Source organism: Marmota monax, unplaced genomic scaffold (assembly GCF_021218885.2).
Source record: "Marmota monax isolate L192 unplaced genomic scaffold, Marmota_monax_Labrador192_F-V1.1 WCK01_AAM20220418_F8-fsc00009, whole genome shotgun sequence".
Taxonomy (NCBI): Eukaryota; Metazoa; Chordata; class Mammalia; order Rodentia; family Sciuridae; genus Marmota; species Marmota monax.
The window spans coordinates 24,346,398-24,364,919 of record NW_026694710.1 but is presented as its reverse complement, the minus strand read 5'-3'; the positions used below and the strand labels follow the sequence as shown (position 1 = coordinate 24,364,919).

Below are 18,522 nucleotides of genomic sequence, written 5' to 3'. Positions count from 1 at the left end.
CCAGTCGTAACTGAGAGTGATCCTTGGACCCACCTCCTGGGTGGTTGTAGAGGCAGGTGGATGGCAGGTGGGCACCCCGTGCAGGGCCTGGCAGTTCACAGTGCTCAGCACACACCTGCAGGGGGTGTCGGTACTGTTGACGTGTGACCAAACTCTGACAGCCTTGCCAGGTGATCTGCGATGGCTGAGAATGTGTGCCGCTTCCTAGGGCCCCAGGCTCAGGTGCCCACACTGTGCTACAGAGTGGGTCTGGCCCAGTGCAGGATTTTAAGCAGCAGTGGAATCTGGGGCCATCTGGGGACTCAGCCACTCATGCCACTGTCCCCACATCACACTGAGACATTAAATGAAAAACAAAAAAGACCAAACGATGCACAGTTATGATTGAATTTCTGAGTTTATGACTTGAATATAGATTGTCCTGTGGGTCCCAGCAGGGGAGGAGAGCTCTGGCTGGGTAGACTGGCAGGCTTCCTGGAGGAGGTGAGGCTTGAAGACGGGAGGGATATTCTGAAGTGTGCAGCTGAAGGTTGATTTCAGGGTTAAGCCCATGCCAACTGCTGGTTAGATGGAACCAGAGTCCACTGGGGAGACACCCAGGGCAGGGCCCTTGGAAACCAGGTGTGCCCCACAGGGCTGCCTGGTACCTGCAGAGATGCTGAACTTACACTAGGAAGTTGCAAGTGCTCATGAAAAGGAGCCCAGGGAGGCCGGCAGCTCCCCTGGAGTCTTCATCAAGCAGCTGAAAAACACAGAGTAAAGACAGGAAGTTGCTCTTCGTGCAACATGCAGAGGACCCTCCATCTCCTTGATGAAAACTGACACATGTCACCCAAGGAAAAGGAGGCCTCAGGAATTTCTTTCCATTTTGTCAAGATGTTGTCTGACCCTCTCTTCCTCCTGGGTGAGTAGAGTCTTTGAGGGAAAAAGACTATCACACTGTGCCCTACCTGTGCCCCGTCTCTCTCACATGCAGGTGAAGGGGCCAGCACCTGACCAGGCACCAGAGACCTGGATGCAGTGTTCTGCTGCAAGGATCTCAGGTCCAATCCAGACGTTTACAGCAGTTGCTATGGTACCCAGAATCATCCACTGCGAGTCCAATAATAATTCCCATGAGACTTTGTGGGCCATGTGATCAAGTCAAGGTTCGCCTAAAAATCTGAGTTCACAAGGCTGGATGGGAAGATTTTGAAAATCAAGAGTAACATGGGAAAATGTACCCTATTAGACCTTAAAAATATCACAGAACTACAGTAACGCTGTGTATAGCGCTGAGGATGAGAAAGGTCTAGTGTGTGCAGTAGAATGGCATTCTAAATCAGTGGGAGAATGCCATATGTAAATTTGGGGGAAATGACTAGATCTTTTGGAAGAAAAACAAAAATTGATTTCCTAATGAGATTAAAGTCTAAATAGCTAAAATTATTGTAAAAAGTAAATATGAGCTAATATTACATCGTATAAAGAAAACCATGGATTTTAGCATATAAATAGTCAGAAATAATTGAAAACTTGACATTTAAAAAGAGCACTAAAAAAATAAAAAATGAAAATAAATCGTATGGTTAAAAAAAAGAAGTAAAAAAAAGATTAATGAGAAACTTGGGAAAGAATTTGTAGTGTATGCAAAAGACAAATGATTTATGTCTTTTGCATATGTCAGAGCCACTACTTACTACCTTGTAACCTGGGCCATTTAGTTAACTTATTTAGACCTTGGCATCGTGCTTTATGAAATCGGAATTAAAATAGCATACACATCATAGTATTGTGAGGATCAGACGGATTAAAATATGTAAAGCCATGGAACCACTGAGCTACAATGTGGTGGTGGTGACGGTGATGGGGTGATGATGGTGGTGGTCATGGTGATGGTGATGATGGTGGTGGTCATGGTGATGGTGATGATGATACTGATGGTGGTGATGGTGAGGATGGTGGTGATGGTGGTAGTTGTCATGGTGGCAGAGATGATGGAGATGGTGATGGTAATGGTGATGATGATGGTGAGGATAATGGTGGTAGTGATGAATGTTGATGGTTGTTTCTGACAACTTTTTATCCCTGGGACCAAAATATTTGACAAGAACGCCTTAGAGGAGGGAAAGTTTATTTTGGCCAATGGTTTCAGAGGTTCAGTCCATGGTTGACGGACTATAGCTCTATGCTCGAATGAGGCAGAGCATCTTGGTGGAATGGCATGGCAGAGGAAGTCTGCTCAGTTCACGACAGTCAGGAAACAGAGAGAAGGGGCGGGGGAGAGACAGAGGGAACTCCACTTTCCAGGGACAAAACTAAGCCCCAAAGGCATGTCCCCAGTGACCCACTTCCTCCAGCCACGCCACCCATGAATCCTTTCAGAATAGTAATCCGCCAAGTGGATTAATCCACTGGTCTGATCTTTTCATCTGACCATCCCTGCATTATTGCACACATGGGCTTTTGGGGGCGTCTCGTATCCACAGCATAACTCCAGTAGTGGTGAACATGATGATGATGGTGATGATTGGGTGGCCTCTTCTCCTTCCCAGAAAGCTGCATCTTGAGACCTAGCTCTTCTTTGTCCATCTTCATGGTGGAAGTTGAAGAGTAGAGGTGCTGTGGGTAGGGAAAGGACAGGGCCTAGTGTGATTTAGCACTGCAGATAAATGAGTAGTTAAGGTGGTCTTCCCCAGGAGGCAGGCTCTGCCTACAAGATGTGCCTGTCTTTTGGTGTCAGAAAGTAAGATTTGCAAGTGAGAAGACAGTAGGATCCACAGAGCCGCCCTGCTCTGTGTCGGTGTGGACGAGCATCCTGGCTGGGTGCCACGTCCAGCCAGACCCCGCCTCGCTGAACTGCCCGGCACCTCTGCTCTTCCAGTTATCTCTGCCACTCTCCTGGCCAGAGGAGCGCAGAACCTCAGATTCGGATTGAGAAGGTGGAGGTGGGAAGAGGAGAGAGGGTGACGGGGAGGGAGGAGAGGGGGAATGTGGAGTGTGGGCACAGCACAGGACCTGCTGCCTGTGATTCTGGCCCAGTCCTTGTTTGTGGTTCTCACCAGTCAAGCAGCTTCTCCCCTGGACTAGGAGAGTGGGACTAGGAATTTCACAGCAACCTGGATGGTGGTTGGTGTGACCTGAAGGGAGAACATGGGCACTGGCGGCCAGCAGCGCTCAACTGGCATTTTTCAGCCGTGGACATGAGTTACTGAATTTCCTTGCTCATCTGCTTGTCTGCTGGGCGTCTGCAGGATTGCTGGGCATTGAGTGAGAGGAGGTCAATCACACACTGGCTCCGTGTCCTGGGAGCCCTGGGGGACCTGCACGGCTCAGCCCCTTAGTCAGCAGGCTCTTGCTCTCTCAGGCTGGAGGTGGGAGTCTCAGACGTTGACAGGGCCATGCTGCCTGGGAAGGTTCTGGAGAAGCGACCTTCCTGTGCCTCCTGGCTTCACCTGGCCCGGGAAGCCCTTAGCCTTCGCCTGCTCCCAGCTGCACACTGGCCTCTGCCTCTGTCTTCACAGGACCATCTTCTCTGTGTGTCCTGTGTCTGTCCATCTCCTCTCCTATGAGGACATGGTCAGGGGACTTAGGGCCCACCCTAGTTCAACACGACCTCATCTGGATCACATCTTCATAGATCATATTTCCAAATAAGATCCCGCATAGATCCTGAGAGTTAGCACTTCAGCGTGGGCTCAGCTTTGACAGCAGATCAGCTCAGCCTGGCGCCTTGCCCGGACACCTTGTCTAGGCTGTCCACAGGGCCAGTGCCCGGTCCCTCCCTCCCTCTTCCTAAAGCTGTGAAACAGGCTGCCCCTTCTGCAAGAGCAGAGCTTGGTTAGCTCAACCCCAGCGCTTTGGCCTTTTTAGAGACATTGGGGGGGAATCTCTTCTCTATCAATATTTTAATGTCACCTCCATGGAATACTATTCACGTTTATCCAGTTTAGTGACATTTTTCTTGTCCAGTGGGTACACAATCAGGGCTCAGAGGGATACTCCGGCACAAATGTAGGAGATCCTGGGTTTCATTTTGGTGTTAATCAAAGTCCTGATTTAGGAGGTCCAAGTGGGAGGCAGAGTGGCTGCCCACCCTCTTGGTAGACGGCTGAGCCACTGGGCGGTGAGGCTGCCATTGTGCTTTGGTTCAGCTGCCCTCAGCGTCTAAGGGAACCCCTGCATGGGGCTCAGCTTTGACAGCAGGACGGCTGGGGTGGCCTGGTCTGTCGGGAGGACTTGCCCTTGACTGTCACCTGCATGCGGCTGCAGGAATGAGGAATGGGCTACTTGTCTGCTGGCTCCTGAGCAGAAGGTGTCCCTGTTGTCTGCAGCCGTTTTGAATGAGACTTGTCCTCCTGGGTTGGCTTCTCTGGAGCAGCTGCTGAGACAGAGGAGGGCACAGTGTATTTCCAGGTTGCAGAAAGGGTAGCCCCTGGGGCTGGGGGCTGCTCCCAGACTGGCTTGCAGGGTTGGCCCTAGCTGGCGTCTGATTCCTTGGGTCTCAGGAGGGTTCCTCCTCTCGCCAGGCTGGTGAGCGTGGCTGGCTGTGACTAGGCTGGCTTCACAAACACATCCACAGTTGGTACTGAACACCTTCTTTCCTTCAGGAACTCTGTTCATGCCAAGCAGAGGGGCCTGCGTCCCCAGCCCTGGGTGAGAACTGGGACACTGCGTCCTACTGAGCCTCGCTGGCAGCCAGCATCTCACAAGCGGCCCCACTCCCTGCTGGGATTGGGCACCTCCTCACGCCGCACCCAGGGGGCTCTAGGAAGCACGTGTGCTGTCTTCCTGGGGCTTTGCAGGTGCATCTCCCCAGCTTCTGATTTTGCTTTGTATCTTTGTGGTCATTATTGACCTGCAGATGACACCCCCAGCGGGGGGGACAAGGAGGAGCCATGAGTGGGCAGAGGAGGAGGTAGGGTCGCCGTCCTCAGCCAACCTGGTGGGGAAGCCCTGGAGCCTGTGTGGCCTCAGGGCCCTGCTGTGCTCTGCTGCCAGGTGCAGGCAGTCCTGGGAAGACTGTGACATCAAGTGAGGTGGCTCTCTGCTGCTGATTCTGACCTCGAAGCCAGGGGCTGTCTACTGCCCGCATGCCCGCAGCTGCACACCAAGTCCCTCTTGACAGGCATCTGGGTGGCGCGGCTCCTTGTCTGCCAGTCGTGCTGAGCCCTCGGGGCTCCTGCCCAGCTCGTGGAGTGGCAGGATGGCCCGGTGCCCACCCACCTCCTGTCCCTCTCCCCGGTGTCCTGGCTACACCTCTGATGGGTGGACCTCCTGGGGTGGGGGTCTCAGGTGCACTGAGGTACTGGCCCCTGCAAGATTCTGCCCCTTACTGTTAGGAAATACCCAGGTCTCCAGTGCTGCCTGATGTTTGGTATGTGTTTGACTTTGGAAATGATCGTTCTTGAGTGGCGAGCCTTAACACCAGGAGGGACTCAGGCTCCGAGAGGGCCAGCAAGGACCCCAAGGCAACCAGCCAGGCACTGGGAGAGCTGGTCCCAACCCAGGTGGCTCTCCTGACTCCCTGTGTGTTCTGCTGAGACTCTTGGTCATCTGCTGACCTTGGCAGATGGGAAGTGTGACCGCAGGTGACTCTCACTCTCCCTGTTTCCTGCAGGTTCTACCCAACCATGGTCTCCATGCAGCGGCCTTCTTCACTGCCTTCCTGGTCTCCCTGGCACTGAGCTGGACGGTACTCTTCTTCTTCACGCGATACCAGTGTCTGCAGGGAGGTGTGCTGGCCAGACGTGGGGTGAGCTTCTTCCTGGGGCAGTGGGTTGGTGGTGGGGCGAGGTTCATGCCGAGCGGGTGGCCCCTATGCGCACCAGGTGGGAGCCGGCTGATATCTGCGGGCGAGTCTCACCCCCGCTCCTCCAGACACTGACCATGCGTCCTGGATTGCATCCTCACCACTAATGCTTTTAAAACCCTCCCTGAGTGATTCATTCTAAAAAAATTATTTCGTTTTATTTTTAATTGACAGAATAGTCATATGAGTTCATGGGGTCAGCGTGGTATTTGGATGTCTGTGTAGAGTGTGCAGTGATCAGATCAGGGTCCGAGCACATCGTTGCCTCACACACGGAACATTTATTTGTGGGGAAAACATTGAAAATCCTGTCCGTCCTCTGTTTTGTCTGCGCGGTCGCCTGAGCCTCCGGCTGTGCAGTGATCAGCAGAGCCCCCAGTGCTGCCGGCACTCCCTCTGCCTCCAGCCCACTCTCTGCCTCTATCTGATCAGCCTCTATGGCTCCCGCACGTGAGGGAGGGCATGTGGCACATGTCCTCCTGTGCCTGGCTCGTGTCACTCAGCGTGACGTCCTCCTGGTCACCCAGGTTGTGAGAGGACATCATCTGCTGATGCTGAACTCTGTTCCGTCATGGGAGTGTGCCACCTTTCCTTCCTCTCTTCACCCCTCGTGGTCACTTAAGCTGGTTCTGTCTTTGGCTCCTTGGGTGGTTTCCACCAGTGGCCGGGCTCTGGGCCCTGCAGTCCAGCACCCACTGTGGGCAGGTGTGTTCTTATTGCCCACTTCAGGCCCTGGTCCACACTGCCTGCTGGTGGCCTTGGTGCTTGCTGTCATCCCTGGGGGAGCCCAGGCTCCTGCCCCTTCCCTGTGCTCTCTGCTCTGCCACTCCTCGGGACATACGTCCTGGGAGGCTGAGCTCCTACCGCTTGTGCCTTGTCTGCCCAGTGCCCTGTGCTGTTCCCTGGCACCCGTTTCCCCTGCCAGTCATCGCTGGCCACTTCCTGGAGGTGCGGGGCTCTCTGGGCTCCCCCTGCCTTCGCTGGACACCACCCAGCGCTCCTCACAGTCCCGTAGCCTGGCCGCACCCCTCCGTCTCTTGGTCTGGGCTCCACAGCACATCCTGAGGCCAGGATTCAGGGTTTACATGGAAGTGATCCCCACGGGGTGAGGGAGGGGGAAGGCGGGAAGGCAGCTACGAGGGGGACGCGGCACCAGCCGACTCCTGCCCAGGGCACGAGGCAGCCCAGGGTGTTTATCCCCAGGTCCCGCCGGTGACTGTTTGGGGCCAGGAGGCAAGGAGAAAGGATGACGCTGTGTCCCTGGCATAGGATCTGAAGGCCAGCAGGATCCTCCAGGGAAGGGTCATGTGTCGGCTGGTGGCGCTTGTCTGGTGGCCACTGCAGGGTCGGGGCAGGGGTTCAGCGGGGCCAGGTGGTGTCTGTGTGGCCCTTGCCTGGGTGGAACCTGTGCTTGAGGCACCCCTCCAGGGCCCAAGGGGGAGTGAGCACTTGGCCAGTTGATGGGTGGACAGACAGGAAGGAAAGCCAGGTGGCGGGGGTGGGAGGGCACCCCCTGGGCTCTTGGTTGGTTTGTGCAGGGCCATGGAGGGCTGGAGCCGCTGTGACTCAGGGCCACCCCTAGTTGCAGCCCCTGGGAAGGAACGTCTGCCATCCCCTTCCTCCTCTGTGTGGGAACCTGAGGTTCGTGAGTCTGGACAGCTGCAGGTGGCCCAGCGCAGGCCAGGACCCGGTGTCTGGAGACCCGTCTTTCTGGAGGTGGAAGTCCTGTCCAGCCGAAGGGGCCTGCTGCTCTTTCTGCCTCCGTCTCCTGGAGGAGAGGCGCCATCACAAAGTGAGGCTGGCCTCTGTCTCCTGGAGGCAGAGGTGAGGAGGAAAGCGGCCCACGTAATGACACCTCGTGTCACCGACCCAGCTCTACCTGCCGGGGGAGCGGACGTGCCGCGCTGTGACGGAGCGCAGCTGCGGGCGGAGAGCAGAGGGGTGAAGTCTGAAGGCCCTGCAGCACTCGCCCAGCACCGCGCAGTGGAGTCTCTTCACGTTTTCTTTATTTTTCTGCCAGTGGTGGTGACCAAGGAGACAATGTGCTGTAACACGGGGGGTGCCTTTCCAGTGGAGAAGCCTGGGACTCGGGCTGCCTGGCTCCTTTGAGCTGTGTGGCCATCATGTGCTGTTCACTACTCTGAACCTCAGTTTCCTTATCTGTCAAGTGGGACACTGAGTGTTATGACATCACATGTGCCAGGCTCCTCTGTCCCATCAGAGTTGGGGTTAGTGATGACGACTGTCACTTCCACCTCAATCCCATGTTCTAATGAGAAACGTGCCAAAACCGTGTCGCGGGGTCCTACTGCCAGGTGTGGGTCCCCTCCCCTGGTGATGGTGATGAGGGTGGTACAACACCAGCACAGATCTTTGTGGGTCCCCAAGGCCTTCCCAGCCTCTGCTGTGCCGTAGGCGCACAGCCATCAGGAGCAGGCCGTCGGAATCATGATCCCATTTCTCCACTGAGCAGTGGAGGCTCCAAGAAGAGCAGCGCTTGCCCGAGTTCACCTGCCCACGGTGGCCAGGCAGCCCTGTCCCCTGCCTGCCGACTGCCAGCCTTCCCTTCCCTGTGGAGGTCCTACGGAGGCCCACTAAGTCGCTGTGTCTGCCTTTCTCTTGAAGGTTCAGCGAGCCGAGAGCAAGTTGGAGCCCTCGCCTTTCACCTCGGCGGGCGGAGTGAATGAGGACCTTTCCCTCAATGACCAGATGGTGGACATCCTGACTTCCGAGGACCCCGGGAGCATGCTGCAGGCCTTAGAGGAGTAAGAATCCCAAATCCCATTCTGCTTCCAGCCAGGCCGTGAGCGTCTGAGCTGCAGGGAGGGGAGGAAACAGGCGTCTGTCAATCGCTTCGTCATGCATCACTCGGTCGTCACCATCCGATGTTGTGAGCGAGACGTGCCGTTAACATAGACCAGACGTGCTTGGGTCTTTCTGTGACGGCAGGATTTATTGAATAGCAGTGAGCTCACAGGTCCACCACTTTCACCAGTGGCCACTCAGCCCGTGCTCGTGGGTCAGCTGACAGCCACAAGCCTGGCAATCACAGTTTTTATCCTCCACTCCTAATCACTTCTGTCTCTGACCCTGGAGTCACACTGCACACTATACAACGTGTGTGTGTTCATATGTATGCCTTTGTATTTACAGAAAGGGTTAAGGTGGCCTCGGGGTTACAGGAGGCGCTCTCCCGAGCAAGGGCGGAGAGCAGATATGGATGCAGAGAGTCACTGTAGGTGGCCAGGTGAGCAGTTCTGCAGATGGTCCAGGTGAGGGTCCAGACTGATGGCAGTTTCAGTGTCATCTTGGAGTGGGCCACGTGTTGACATCAAGTCTGGAAAAGCTGCACTGAGCTGAGGCCCGGGGTCAGAGAATCAGAATGTTGTCATTGAGGACTAGGCTTTTTTCTGGACCAGGCTCGTGACAAGGCTATAGGTCAGGGTGCTCTTGTGTCCAGCCTGGGGTGCTCCTCCTCTGATGGGTCTCAGGTGAGGGGCTGCTTCCTTTGCTGCTCTGGTGTGCTGCTCGTTGGTCTGGGTTTTGTGGTGTAGGTTTGATAGGCCCATGGAGCTGAGAGCTTCTGACTTAATTCGACAGGTCCACAGGAGGCCCTTTTTATTAGCACAGTTACATTTTTATTAGTTTATGCCTCGTGGCTGTGCTAAGCAGAGGTGGTGGTTTACTTGCATAAACAAGGTGCAGAGATACTCAGAATGGCCAACTACTGCTTTATGAAGTGGAGCAGCAGGGGGTCAGGCACCGCCTGGAAACTGCTCTCCTGTTCACAGCGGTGGCACTCAGAGCAAGGCACGGCCTGCTCTCCACATCAAAACACTGCTCGCACTGGACACTAGACTCGGTGCTCAGGAAAAGAGACGTGTGAGGCACAGTCAGAGGCCAGCCCCCCCGGTGGGTAAGACAGACACAAATAGGACTGACCCAGGTTTGCTAAGGGGAACTCAGGCTGGCTGAGTGCGGAAGGGGAAGTAGTTACCTCTCGGAGGGCCGTAGAAATGCTTCCCAGAGAAGCTGACATTGCAGCGCATTCTTGAGGATGGAGTGGAAGCTTTCCAATGGGCTAATCAGGGAAGGGCGTTTCAGGCACAGGGGAGAGAGGACAGGAAATGAGCAAATGTGACTGGGGAGGTGTAGGAGAGTGAGTGTGCCTGGGGTGGGAAGTGGGCCCCTGAGGACAGAGGTAGAGAAGAGGCATCTGGAGAGGGAGGCCAGAGCAGGGCTGCAGTGGCTGCTGGAGCTGAACTCATTCTTCGTAGTTAAGGAAGGCTTAGGCTGTACTTCCTGGTACGTAGAACACCTTGCCGGATTCTGGTGTAAGAACTTGACAGACCCAGTTCATGGAATCCCCGCAGCCACCCTATGAAGCAGGTATTGTTTCTACCATCTCTCAGATGAGCACCTGAGAGAGGTTCAGTGACTTCCCCAAGGACACCATTGGGTGGAGGCTTGGGCCCAGGAAACAGATGCAGGATCTGGGTAGGTGGCCGAAGAGGTGAGACGCAGTGGGACAGTAGACATGCTTTATTTGGAGGCAGCAGTAGACCCAGCCAACCCCCTTGGGCCTTTAGATCTATATGCAGCCCAGACAAAGAAGGCACATCATTAGGTAACCAGCAGGTAGGTAAGTGGGCACCTGCTCACAAGCAGATGTTCACACCCTCCAGTGCCTACACTGTGTCAGGGTGTTCACGCCCTCCATGCCTACACTGTGTCAGGGTGTTCATGCCCCCAAGTGCCTGCGCTGCGTCAGGGTGTTCACGCCCTCGAGTGTCTGCCCTGCGTCAGGGTGTTCATGACTTTGGCCACACACTAAAAACAGCCTGCTGGAGCCTTGGCCAGGGAGCTTAACCATAGCCATCTTGGCCTCCCCAAAGGCAACTAGTAAATAATAAGGTCAGGTTTTCAACCCAGACTAGCTCCCTGGCCCAGGCTCTTAGGGTGCTACACTGCCCAGGATTTCTCCTGGCCAAACTCATGGGTCACAGCCACATAGCTGACTGTCACTAGATAAGGTTCATCAACCGAGAGCTTTCGAGATGACTTCTTTGTGTGTTCCATTTTTTAAGTCACTCAGTTGTATGTCAGAATTCTTAATCTTATTGTTTGTTTCCTTGAACATAGTCAGCATGATTCATTTAAAATTCCTGAAAACTTCATTATTATACACTCATTTTCTCTTATCTGTTTTCCTCTTAGTGTTTGAACATATTGTCTTTTCTCCTCATGTGCCTGAGTATTTTTAGTCATGTACCAGACATTATACGTGAGAATTGAGGTGATAATTTGAGGACTAGGATGATATTGTTCTTGTAGGCAGCTAGGGTGTGCCTACAGATTACCTTAACCCAATCAAGATTACTACTAGTCAGGGCTTCATTTCCTCCGTGTTGGATTTCATTTTGTTATATCTGACTTTCATCCCCTTTCTTGTGACACTCCTCTTCATTACTAATAGGACCATGTGGAATCTCTCAAATTGGAGGTCACTTGCAGGAAACTTTTCCGATTCTAGATTCTAGATTCCTAGTTTCACGCACTCACTGCCCACTGAGGAGTGATTTCTATGGATTCAGAATTATAATGCTGATAAACCACATGGCTTATTTTTGTAATATTTATTTTAAAATTTAAAATGTGCAGTCTCTTTCACACACCTCATTTAATTTTGTCCTCAGGATAATGCTCTTTGATAGGTCTTCTTATTTTTGATGTTAGTTGAAGAATCTGACTTTACTAGGCCCAAGAGGTTTATCCATTGTTATACATCCAAGTGAGAGAGAAAAGATTTTTCTTTATTTAGCGTTTGGCACATTAGATTTTGCAAAATTCCATGAGCCTGAGCATCCTCCTCTCTCTGCTGGGGACTCATTGATGACTTGGAGGACACTCGTTGGCAGGTAGAGCATTTTTACAGTGATAGTTGCTGCTGAGCATGGGTCACATTGGTGGATACAAAAGAGAAGTGTTCAAGGGACAAGCACTTTCTCAAAAACATTGAAAACTAGAGGACTTAAAATCGAGTAACTCCTTGATCCTGCCCCTTGGAAATGATGGTGGGGGGACAGTGTCCTGTGGCACATGGCCATGGATCAGGCAGGGCCAGAGCAGCTCTGCCTCTTCCTTCTTGGCAGTGACTACTTACTGCCTGGAGAAGGGCCCTACATTGTGTGACTCATGTCACTTGGAGTCCTCAGTGGAGAGCAACTGTCATCCTCCCTGAAAGGGTGCCCCCCCCCACCCGCCGACGACCAGGTACCTTTGTGAACAGCCTGGCCTGAGCCTCCAGGTGCAGGCTGGCCTTGCCCAAGGTGGGAAGTGGGCATGTTGATCATTCTGTCTTCAAGGGTTGGGTCGTTCAGCTTTGGGCATCCATTCAGATGCCCGTGTTCATTGTAGCTTAATTCCCTAAGTAGGGTACCAAGATTGACAGGCAACATTTGCCCCCCTGTCCAAAGTTGGGGATGTGGGTGGGTGATGGGGAGAAAAGTTCTGACAGAGATTCATAAATGTCACTTAGTGGGTTAAGCAGACATGATCAGCTTGGTTCCTAACTAAAAGTCATTTTCCCCCAAAACTTGGAAATGAAAAATAGAGTAAAATGATTGGATCTGTAATTAGCCCCTGGATACTTAATTTGCAAATAGGTAGTTCTCTGTAACCATTTGACCAGATTAAGTGGTACTTCAAAGCATAAACCCTCCTGCCTTTGTCTTTGATTTGGAAATTGGTGGAAGGTAAGAGCCCACTTTCCATGTCCCTGTGTCATGTGAGATCACAGTTGGCTGCTGCGGTTCACGGGTCCTGGTGTTAGATGCAGTGGGGTGTCTGTGTTTATGAGGAGCTCAGCAGCCCTGGAGTTTGGGTGCATTGCTCCTCGGGAGCTAATCTGACTTTGCATAAGGACTGTCTAACGTTGATTATCACTCAGGCCCCGAGATTGTTCAGCTGTGGGCTGAATTCCTTCCACTTCCTGGCACTTGGTATTGAAGGCCAGCTCTGTGTCAGGCACTGCGGTTGGACACTAGTTTGGGGGATCTGGTCCTTTTTTTTTTTAATTGTAGCATTGTCAATTATTTTTAATCTTTCTATCTTGGCTTATAGTCAGGCTTAGGAGCTCCCAGAAAGCAAATGTCACTCAGAATGTCAGGGGCTTAGTATGCATGGAGATCTCTGATAGTCTTACCGCTAAAAATAGCATTTTCCTCTAGCAGACATTTATCCTGTTTGTAGCTCTTGCTTGAGCTTTAGCTGGGTTCTGAACTTGCTGCTTAGGTGAGTTGATTGCCACCTCATTTCCACGGCCCGTCAGACCCTTATCTTTATTTCTCCTGCTGATTTATTTTTGACGGAGCGTTTCCTGGCTTTACTTGGTTATTTGGCTTTTACATCATTTATTCATAGGTGCCTCCTACAGGGAGGACTGGGGTTGGGGGGGGGCTCTTTGCTTTTTCATCAGGCTCCTGGATTGTTGTCATGGTGGAGGTGGCTCAGGCCAAACATAGGCTGGGACTGGGGGGAAGGAGGGACTGAGAAGGACTGGCTGGTCCCAGAAGCATCTGGAGGCCTGGTGTGCCCCTGCTGTCTAGCTCTGGCCTTGCTCGGGCCTGACCACTGCCAGGCCCTCACGCCTTCAGACCACATCTGAGGTTCAGACAGGTTTGCTAAGGTCCGTGGGTGGCAACGGGCTGGGACGCAGGCCTGCCTACTTCCTAGTGCACTGTTATATTGAGAGAAGAGCCTTGTAAATCTAATCTGAGCTTAGAGTTTTCAGATGGGCAAAGAAGATAAGGAAAATAGGAGTCCAGTGTTTCTGTGGTCAGGAGACCTCCCCCCTGGCCCCGTGCTTGTCAGTGTGCAGTGCAGTGCGTGCGGCTAAAGGGAAACTTGATCTGCACGCACAGAGCTTTATGCCGGCCGGGTAGTAGACCCTCTTTTTTATTCTTTCCAAACATTCTGCGGTGATGTGGTTGTGCTCCTGTCTCGAGGAGCCTGAAGCCCAGGGAAAGTGTCTCACCCAAGGCTCTTTTGTTCTTTCGCCCTTTGGCCTGCTGTCTGGGACGTAGGCCTAGTGAGAAGCAGTTGCCTGATGGCGTCAGCAGGGTCTCTCCGCCTGTCTCTGCCAGTCTCATGCTCACCCGGGGTCTAGCCTCCCTTCCTGGCCAGCCTTTGTCTTGCCGGGTTTGTTGTTCACCCCTTTTTCTGTGGGCGTGCACATAGCCATGGCGTACAGCTCACACTCATGTACACCAGGGTCACTGCAGGGCTGGGCCTTCCTGACCGTGGTGTGTGAAGGAAGGAACATCCCTGGAAGCCCCCAAATCGTCCTTGCATTTGGGAGCTGGAGATCAGCCCCCAGTGGATGAGTGGTCACCCCAGCTGCTGAGACAGGAGTGGGCTGTCGCCATCTCCCTTCCCTTCTCAGCCTCGGTCCTGCATTTGCTCCCTCCCTCCCTCTTCAGCCAGTGTTCCCTGAGCACTTCCTTTGTCCAGGAGGGTTTGCAGGGACCTCTGGATGCAGAGTGGCCCAGGAACGCACAGCTGCTGGAAGCCAGGCTCATGGTCCTGAGGGTGGGTGTGAGGTGCAGGGGGAGGGGACAGAGTGCTGCACAGGGGACCTCAGTCCTTTCTGAGGAGGCCAGGGAGGCTTTGTCCAGATGTGGCTCAGGCAGAACAAGCAGAGGAAGAGCAAGGGAACCGGACTACCGGAGCAGTGTGGCCCCGCAGATGCAGGCGTCCATCTTTACCCATCCAGGGACACTCGGTCCAGCACTGCTCTGAGTGTGTGCATACAGCAGGCACCACAGCAGTGTCCTGTCTCCATGAAGCTGTCCTAGTTGGGGACAAAAAGCAGGAAGATGAAACGTCAGGAGGTGAGGGGGGTGATGCAGATCTCGCAGGACGTGGGAGCTGTGAGTGGGTGACTTGGGAACAGCCTCCTGATGAGGTGGCCTTGGAGAGGAAGGAGCCTGAAGACAGTGTCACTCCCTGGGATTGACGGAGGAAGAAGGCGAGACACACAAACCCAGAGCCTTGGATCATGCGTCCCTCTAGGGGAGGAGGCCAGCAGGGTGTCAGGGCACCCGGTTCACTTCCCGAGGCCCTTCCCTAGCCGCGACTCCTCCTATGGCTCATGTCCAAGAGCAGGGGACAGGTCAGTTTCGACTTTAGGAGATTCTGAAAGAGGTGGAAATGAGGCATCCGTTGATTTAACTTTGAGGCCAAGATGAACCTGAGCTGAAACTTCACTTCTAATTCCCCATTTCAAACTGATCGCAATGATAAAGCTCAGCAGAGAGTTGATCTGACATGATCAACCCCCACCAAGTAATCAGTGAAAATGCCCACCAGGGAAGGCCGTGAGCTCCCCACAGGGGCTCAGCAGAGCAGACCTGCCACCCAGAGTGAATCTCCTAGAGTTGAGGTCCTGGGAAATCCAGTGCATTTCTCACTCTGTCCCCAACTGCCTCTTCTGGTCTCTTGCAGCCAAAGGGGTCTGACTGTGCCCTGGCAGGTCACCCCAGCAGTAGCTCATCTGGGGCTGCCTCAGACGGTGGAGAATTGACCCGTCTCCAAGTCATATTTGGGTTCCTTTCCTCAGCATCAGAATCAGTGAGATTATCTCAGCTCTAGGCACAGCATGGGGTGTAGGAGAAAGCAGCTTGTCCCCGGTGGTGGCACGCGTGCCCATTGGCTCCAGGCCAGCACTGCTGCTGCTCCCAGGGATTGGAGGAGACACTTGGATGTCATCTGAGAGGGAGGTGTGCAGAGCTAAGCCGGGGGTTGAAGAAAGGCCCTTTTGTCTTTAGCCTGAATCCACTTAAAGAGTTCTCACGTGCAAATAGCTGTTGGGTGGTGACGTCCTGATGGCCCTTCTCACCTCCTCTCTGGCCCCTGCACCAAGCCCATCGCTATCCCTCCCTGAGCTCTCACCTCTTCCCCTCTCACTGCCACTCACTCGTCAGCCAGAGGGTCTCTTGTGGGAAGTGTCCTGGGTCACCTGCTGATAAATAACCCTCCCAGCTTCCTGATGCTCTTGGGCACAGTCCTAAGCCCCACGTTGGCCTGCAAGGTCTCAGACACCCACTCAAGGCTCTTGAGCCTGGCTTGAGGTACTTAGTGTTCCTGTGACCGCAGTCAGCAGGCATCTGTGAGGTGGATAGGATGGTGGACCCTGCCACAATGCACATTGAGGAAGACCCTGCTCACTGTCTGAGCTCGGAGGGCGCAGCTGCCGGGAGAGGCAGAGAGCTCCTCACCACAGGGCCAGGCAAAGCGGAGTCTAGGGCTACCTGCCTGGGAGGACGGAGCTCTGAGTGCTGGTGGGAAAGGTGACTCAGCGGACGCAGGTTTATTTCATTTCCAAATCCATCGTCAAATTTTTCATCTCAGAGTTTCTTTCATATGACACCATTGAATCTGACACCATTGAATCTTCATGTAGATGGCAGTCTGTCTTTCCAAGTGAGAATTTGAAATGTTACCTGTCCATTCATCCATTCATCTATCCATCCATCCATCATCCATCCTTCTGCCTATCCATCCACTCAACCACCCACCCACCCACCATCTACCCGCTCGTTTGTCCATCCATCCATCCATCCATCTATCTATTTGTTACCTGTCCCCTTCATCCTTCCCATAGTGACACAAGGAAAGACTGTGACAGACATGACAATAGCAGCAACAATGCAAAATAGCATTTTCCAGTGTTGTGCTGGGCACTGGACTCAGTGCTTCCTGCCTGCCGCTGGGAGGCCATGGGAAGAGGGTAGAGCAAGGACACTGGAGCCTCAGGAGATGGGTTTGAATCCCAGCTCTGCCACTCAGTACCTCTGAGACGTTGAACACATTTTTAAAAATTTTTCGGGCTGGGGATGTGGCTCAAGCGGTAGTGCGCTCGCCTGGCATGCGTGCAGCCCGGGTTCGATTCTCAGCACCACATACAAACAAAGATGTTGTGTCTGCCGAAAACTGAAAAATAAATATCAAAACACTCTCTCTCTCTCTCTTTAAAAAAAAAAATTCTGTGCCTTAGTACTTCAACCAAGTAGTTGATCACCTACCTTGTGAGATTGCTGGAAGGATTTAATGCTATAAGATGTATGAAGCTATTAGAACGAAGGCTTACTATTATGGTTTTGATAGGAGGTACCCCCTCAAAGCTCACATGTGAGACAATATAAGAAGGGTTCGAGGGGAAATGATTGGCTAATGAGAGTTTTAACCCAACCAGTGAATCAGTCCCCTGATGGGGACTCACTGAGTGGTAACTGAAGGGGGTAGGGGGTGGCTGGAGGAGTTGGGTCACTGGGGCCTGCCTTTGGGGTATAGACTTTGTACCTGGCAGTGGAGTCTCTGTTTCCTGGTGCCACGATCCCAGCTGCTTCCTCCACCACAGCCTTCTGCATGACGTCCTGCCTCACCTCTGAGGAATGCAGTCGGCCAGCTACGGACTGAGACCTCTGAGACCATGAGCCCCAGAGGGAACATTTCCTCCTCTGACTTTGTGTCGGTCTTTCGGTCCCAGCAGTGAAGAAGCTGACTCACACACCCACCCAACACAGGAGGCCTTGCTGTCAGTCCCCTCACTGACGGGGCGGTTCTGTTCTCACTTAACAACAGGGAATGAGGCTGGCTGTTCATAACTCCCCCGCGCTCCCCCGCACTCCCCCGCACGTCTCCTGAGGGGTGAAGCTGGGGTTGAAGCTGTATTGGGTGATTCTCAGGCCCAGGCTTCCAAACCCAATAAAACACCCCCTGCCAGGAAAGCGGGGAGCACACAGGTGAGGAGGGCTGTTCATGAGGTTGGAAGTGGACAGAGGACCTCTCCCTTCCCCCCTGTCTGCTCTAGAGCCGACTCCTGTGGGCGCGGGCCAGCAGGCGAGGGCAGGGACAGAGAGGTGGCACACATCTGTCTGTACTGCATCCCGTTGAGGCAGGAGAGCCCTGTCAGACCTCTGGGCACAGAAAGAGGAAAAATGTCCAGGACAAAGGACACAAACTGTGACCTCTGGTTCTTACCACCTGTTAGAGTTCATCCTCAGTAGACCGCAGGGTCCCCCCGCTGACTCTTGGGGACGTTCCGCCCACACACAGTGAATACGTGTACCCTGATGTAACCTCCAGTTGTAATTGGGATGGTGAAGCAGCTCAGGAGGTATTTTTCTCCCGAGTTTCCGTTGTCCAGGCTTTCAAATCGACAGGACATAAATAGGATTTATGGGGGCTGGGCTGGGGCTCAGCAGTAGAGTGCTCGCCTAGCACGTGCGAGGCCCTGGGTTCGATCCTCAGCACCATGTAAAAATAAATAAAATAAAGGTATTGTGTCCAACTACAACTAAAAAATACATATTAAATAAATAAATAAATAAATACAATATATGGTCTTGGCACAGAATCTGGCAGTATCATCTGTCCATGGAAATTGACTTACAATGAAGAAGATTCCAGTGCCACCACTCTGAAATTGGTTCTTGTGGGTCTACTAAGCTTACAGTAGCCAACTTGAAGATGCCACATGAATACTGTTAAAAAAAGGCATTTTCCAAATTAATGACCCTTTATGTAGATTAACCAGTCCTTGGAACAACATTTACTGTCATTTACTGCCTTTGTTCCACATTGTGTCCTTATTTTGCTTTGACACTTTGGTCACCATCTGGTGAGAACTCGATTAATTTTTGTATGGACTAAATAAGAAAAAAAGACGC

At 53.0% G+C, this 18,522-nt stretch overlaps 1 protein-coding gene across 6 annotated transcripts in view; it reads left to right on the top strand.

Moving 5' to 3' along the window:
* Evc2 (EvC ciliary complex subunit 2) overlaps positions 1-18,522 on the top strand; it is a 97,820-nt gene that overhangs the window by 24,484 nt on the left and 54,814 nt on the right. For all 6 annotated transcript variants that reach the window (XM_058572416.1, XM_058572415.1, XM_058572418.1 and 3 more), the window contains exons 8-9: positions 5,600-5,734; positions 8,417-8,556. In XM_058572416.1, coding sequence (XP_058428399.1) covers positions 5,600-5,734; positions 8,417-8,556 — 275 coding nt within the window. The remainder of the gene's footprint in view (positions 1-5,599; positions 5,735-8,416; positions 8,557-18,522) is intronic.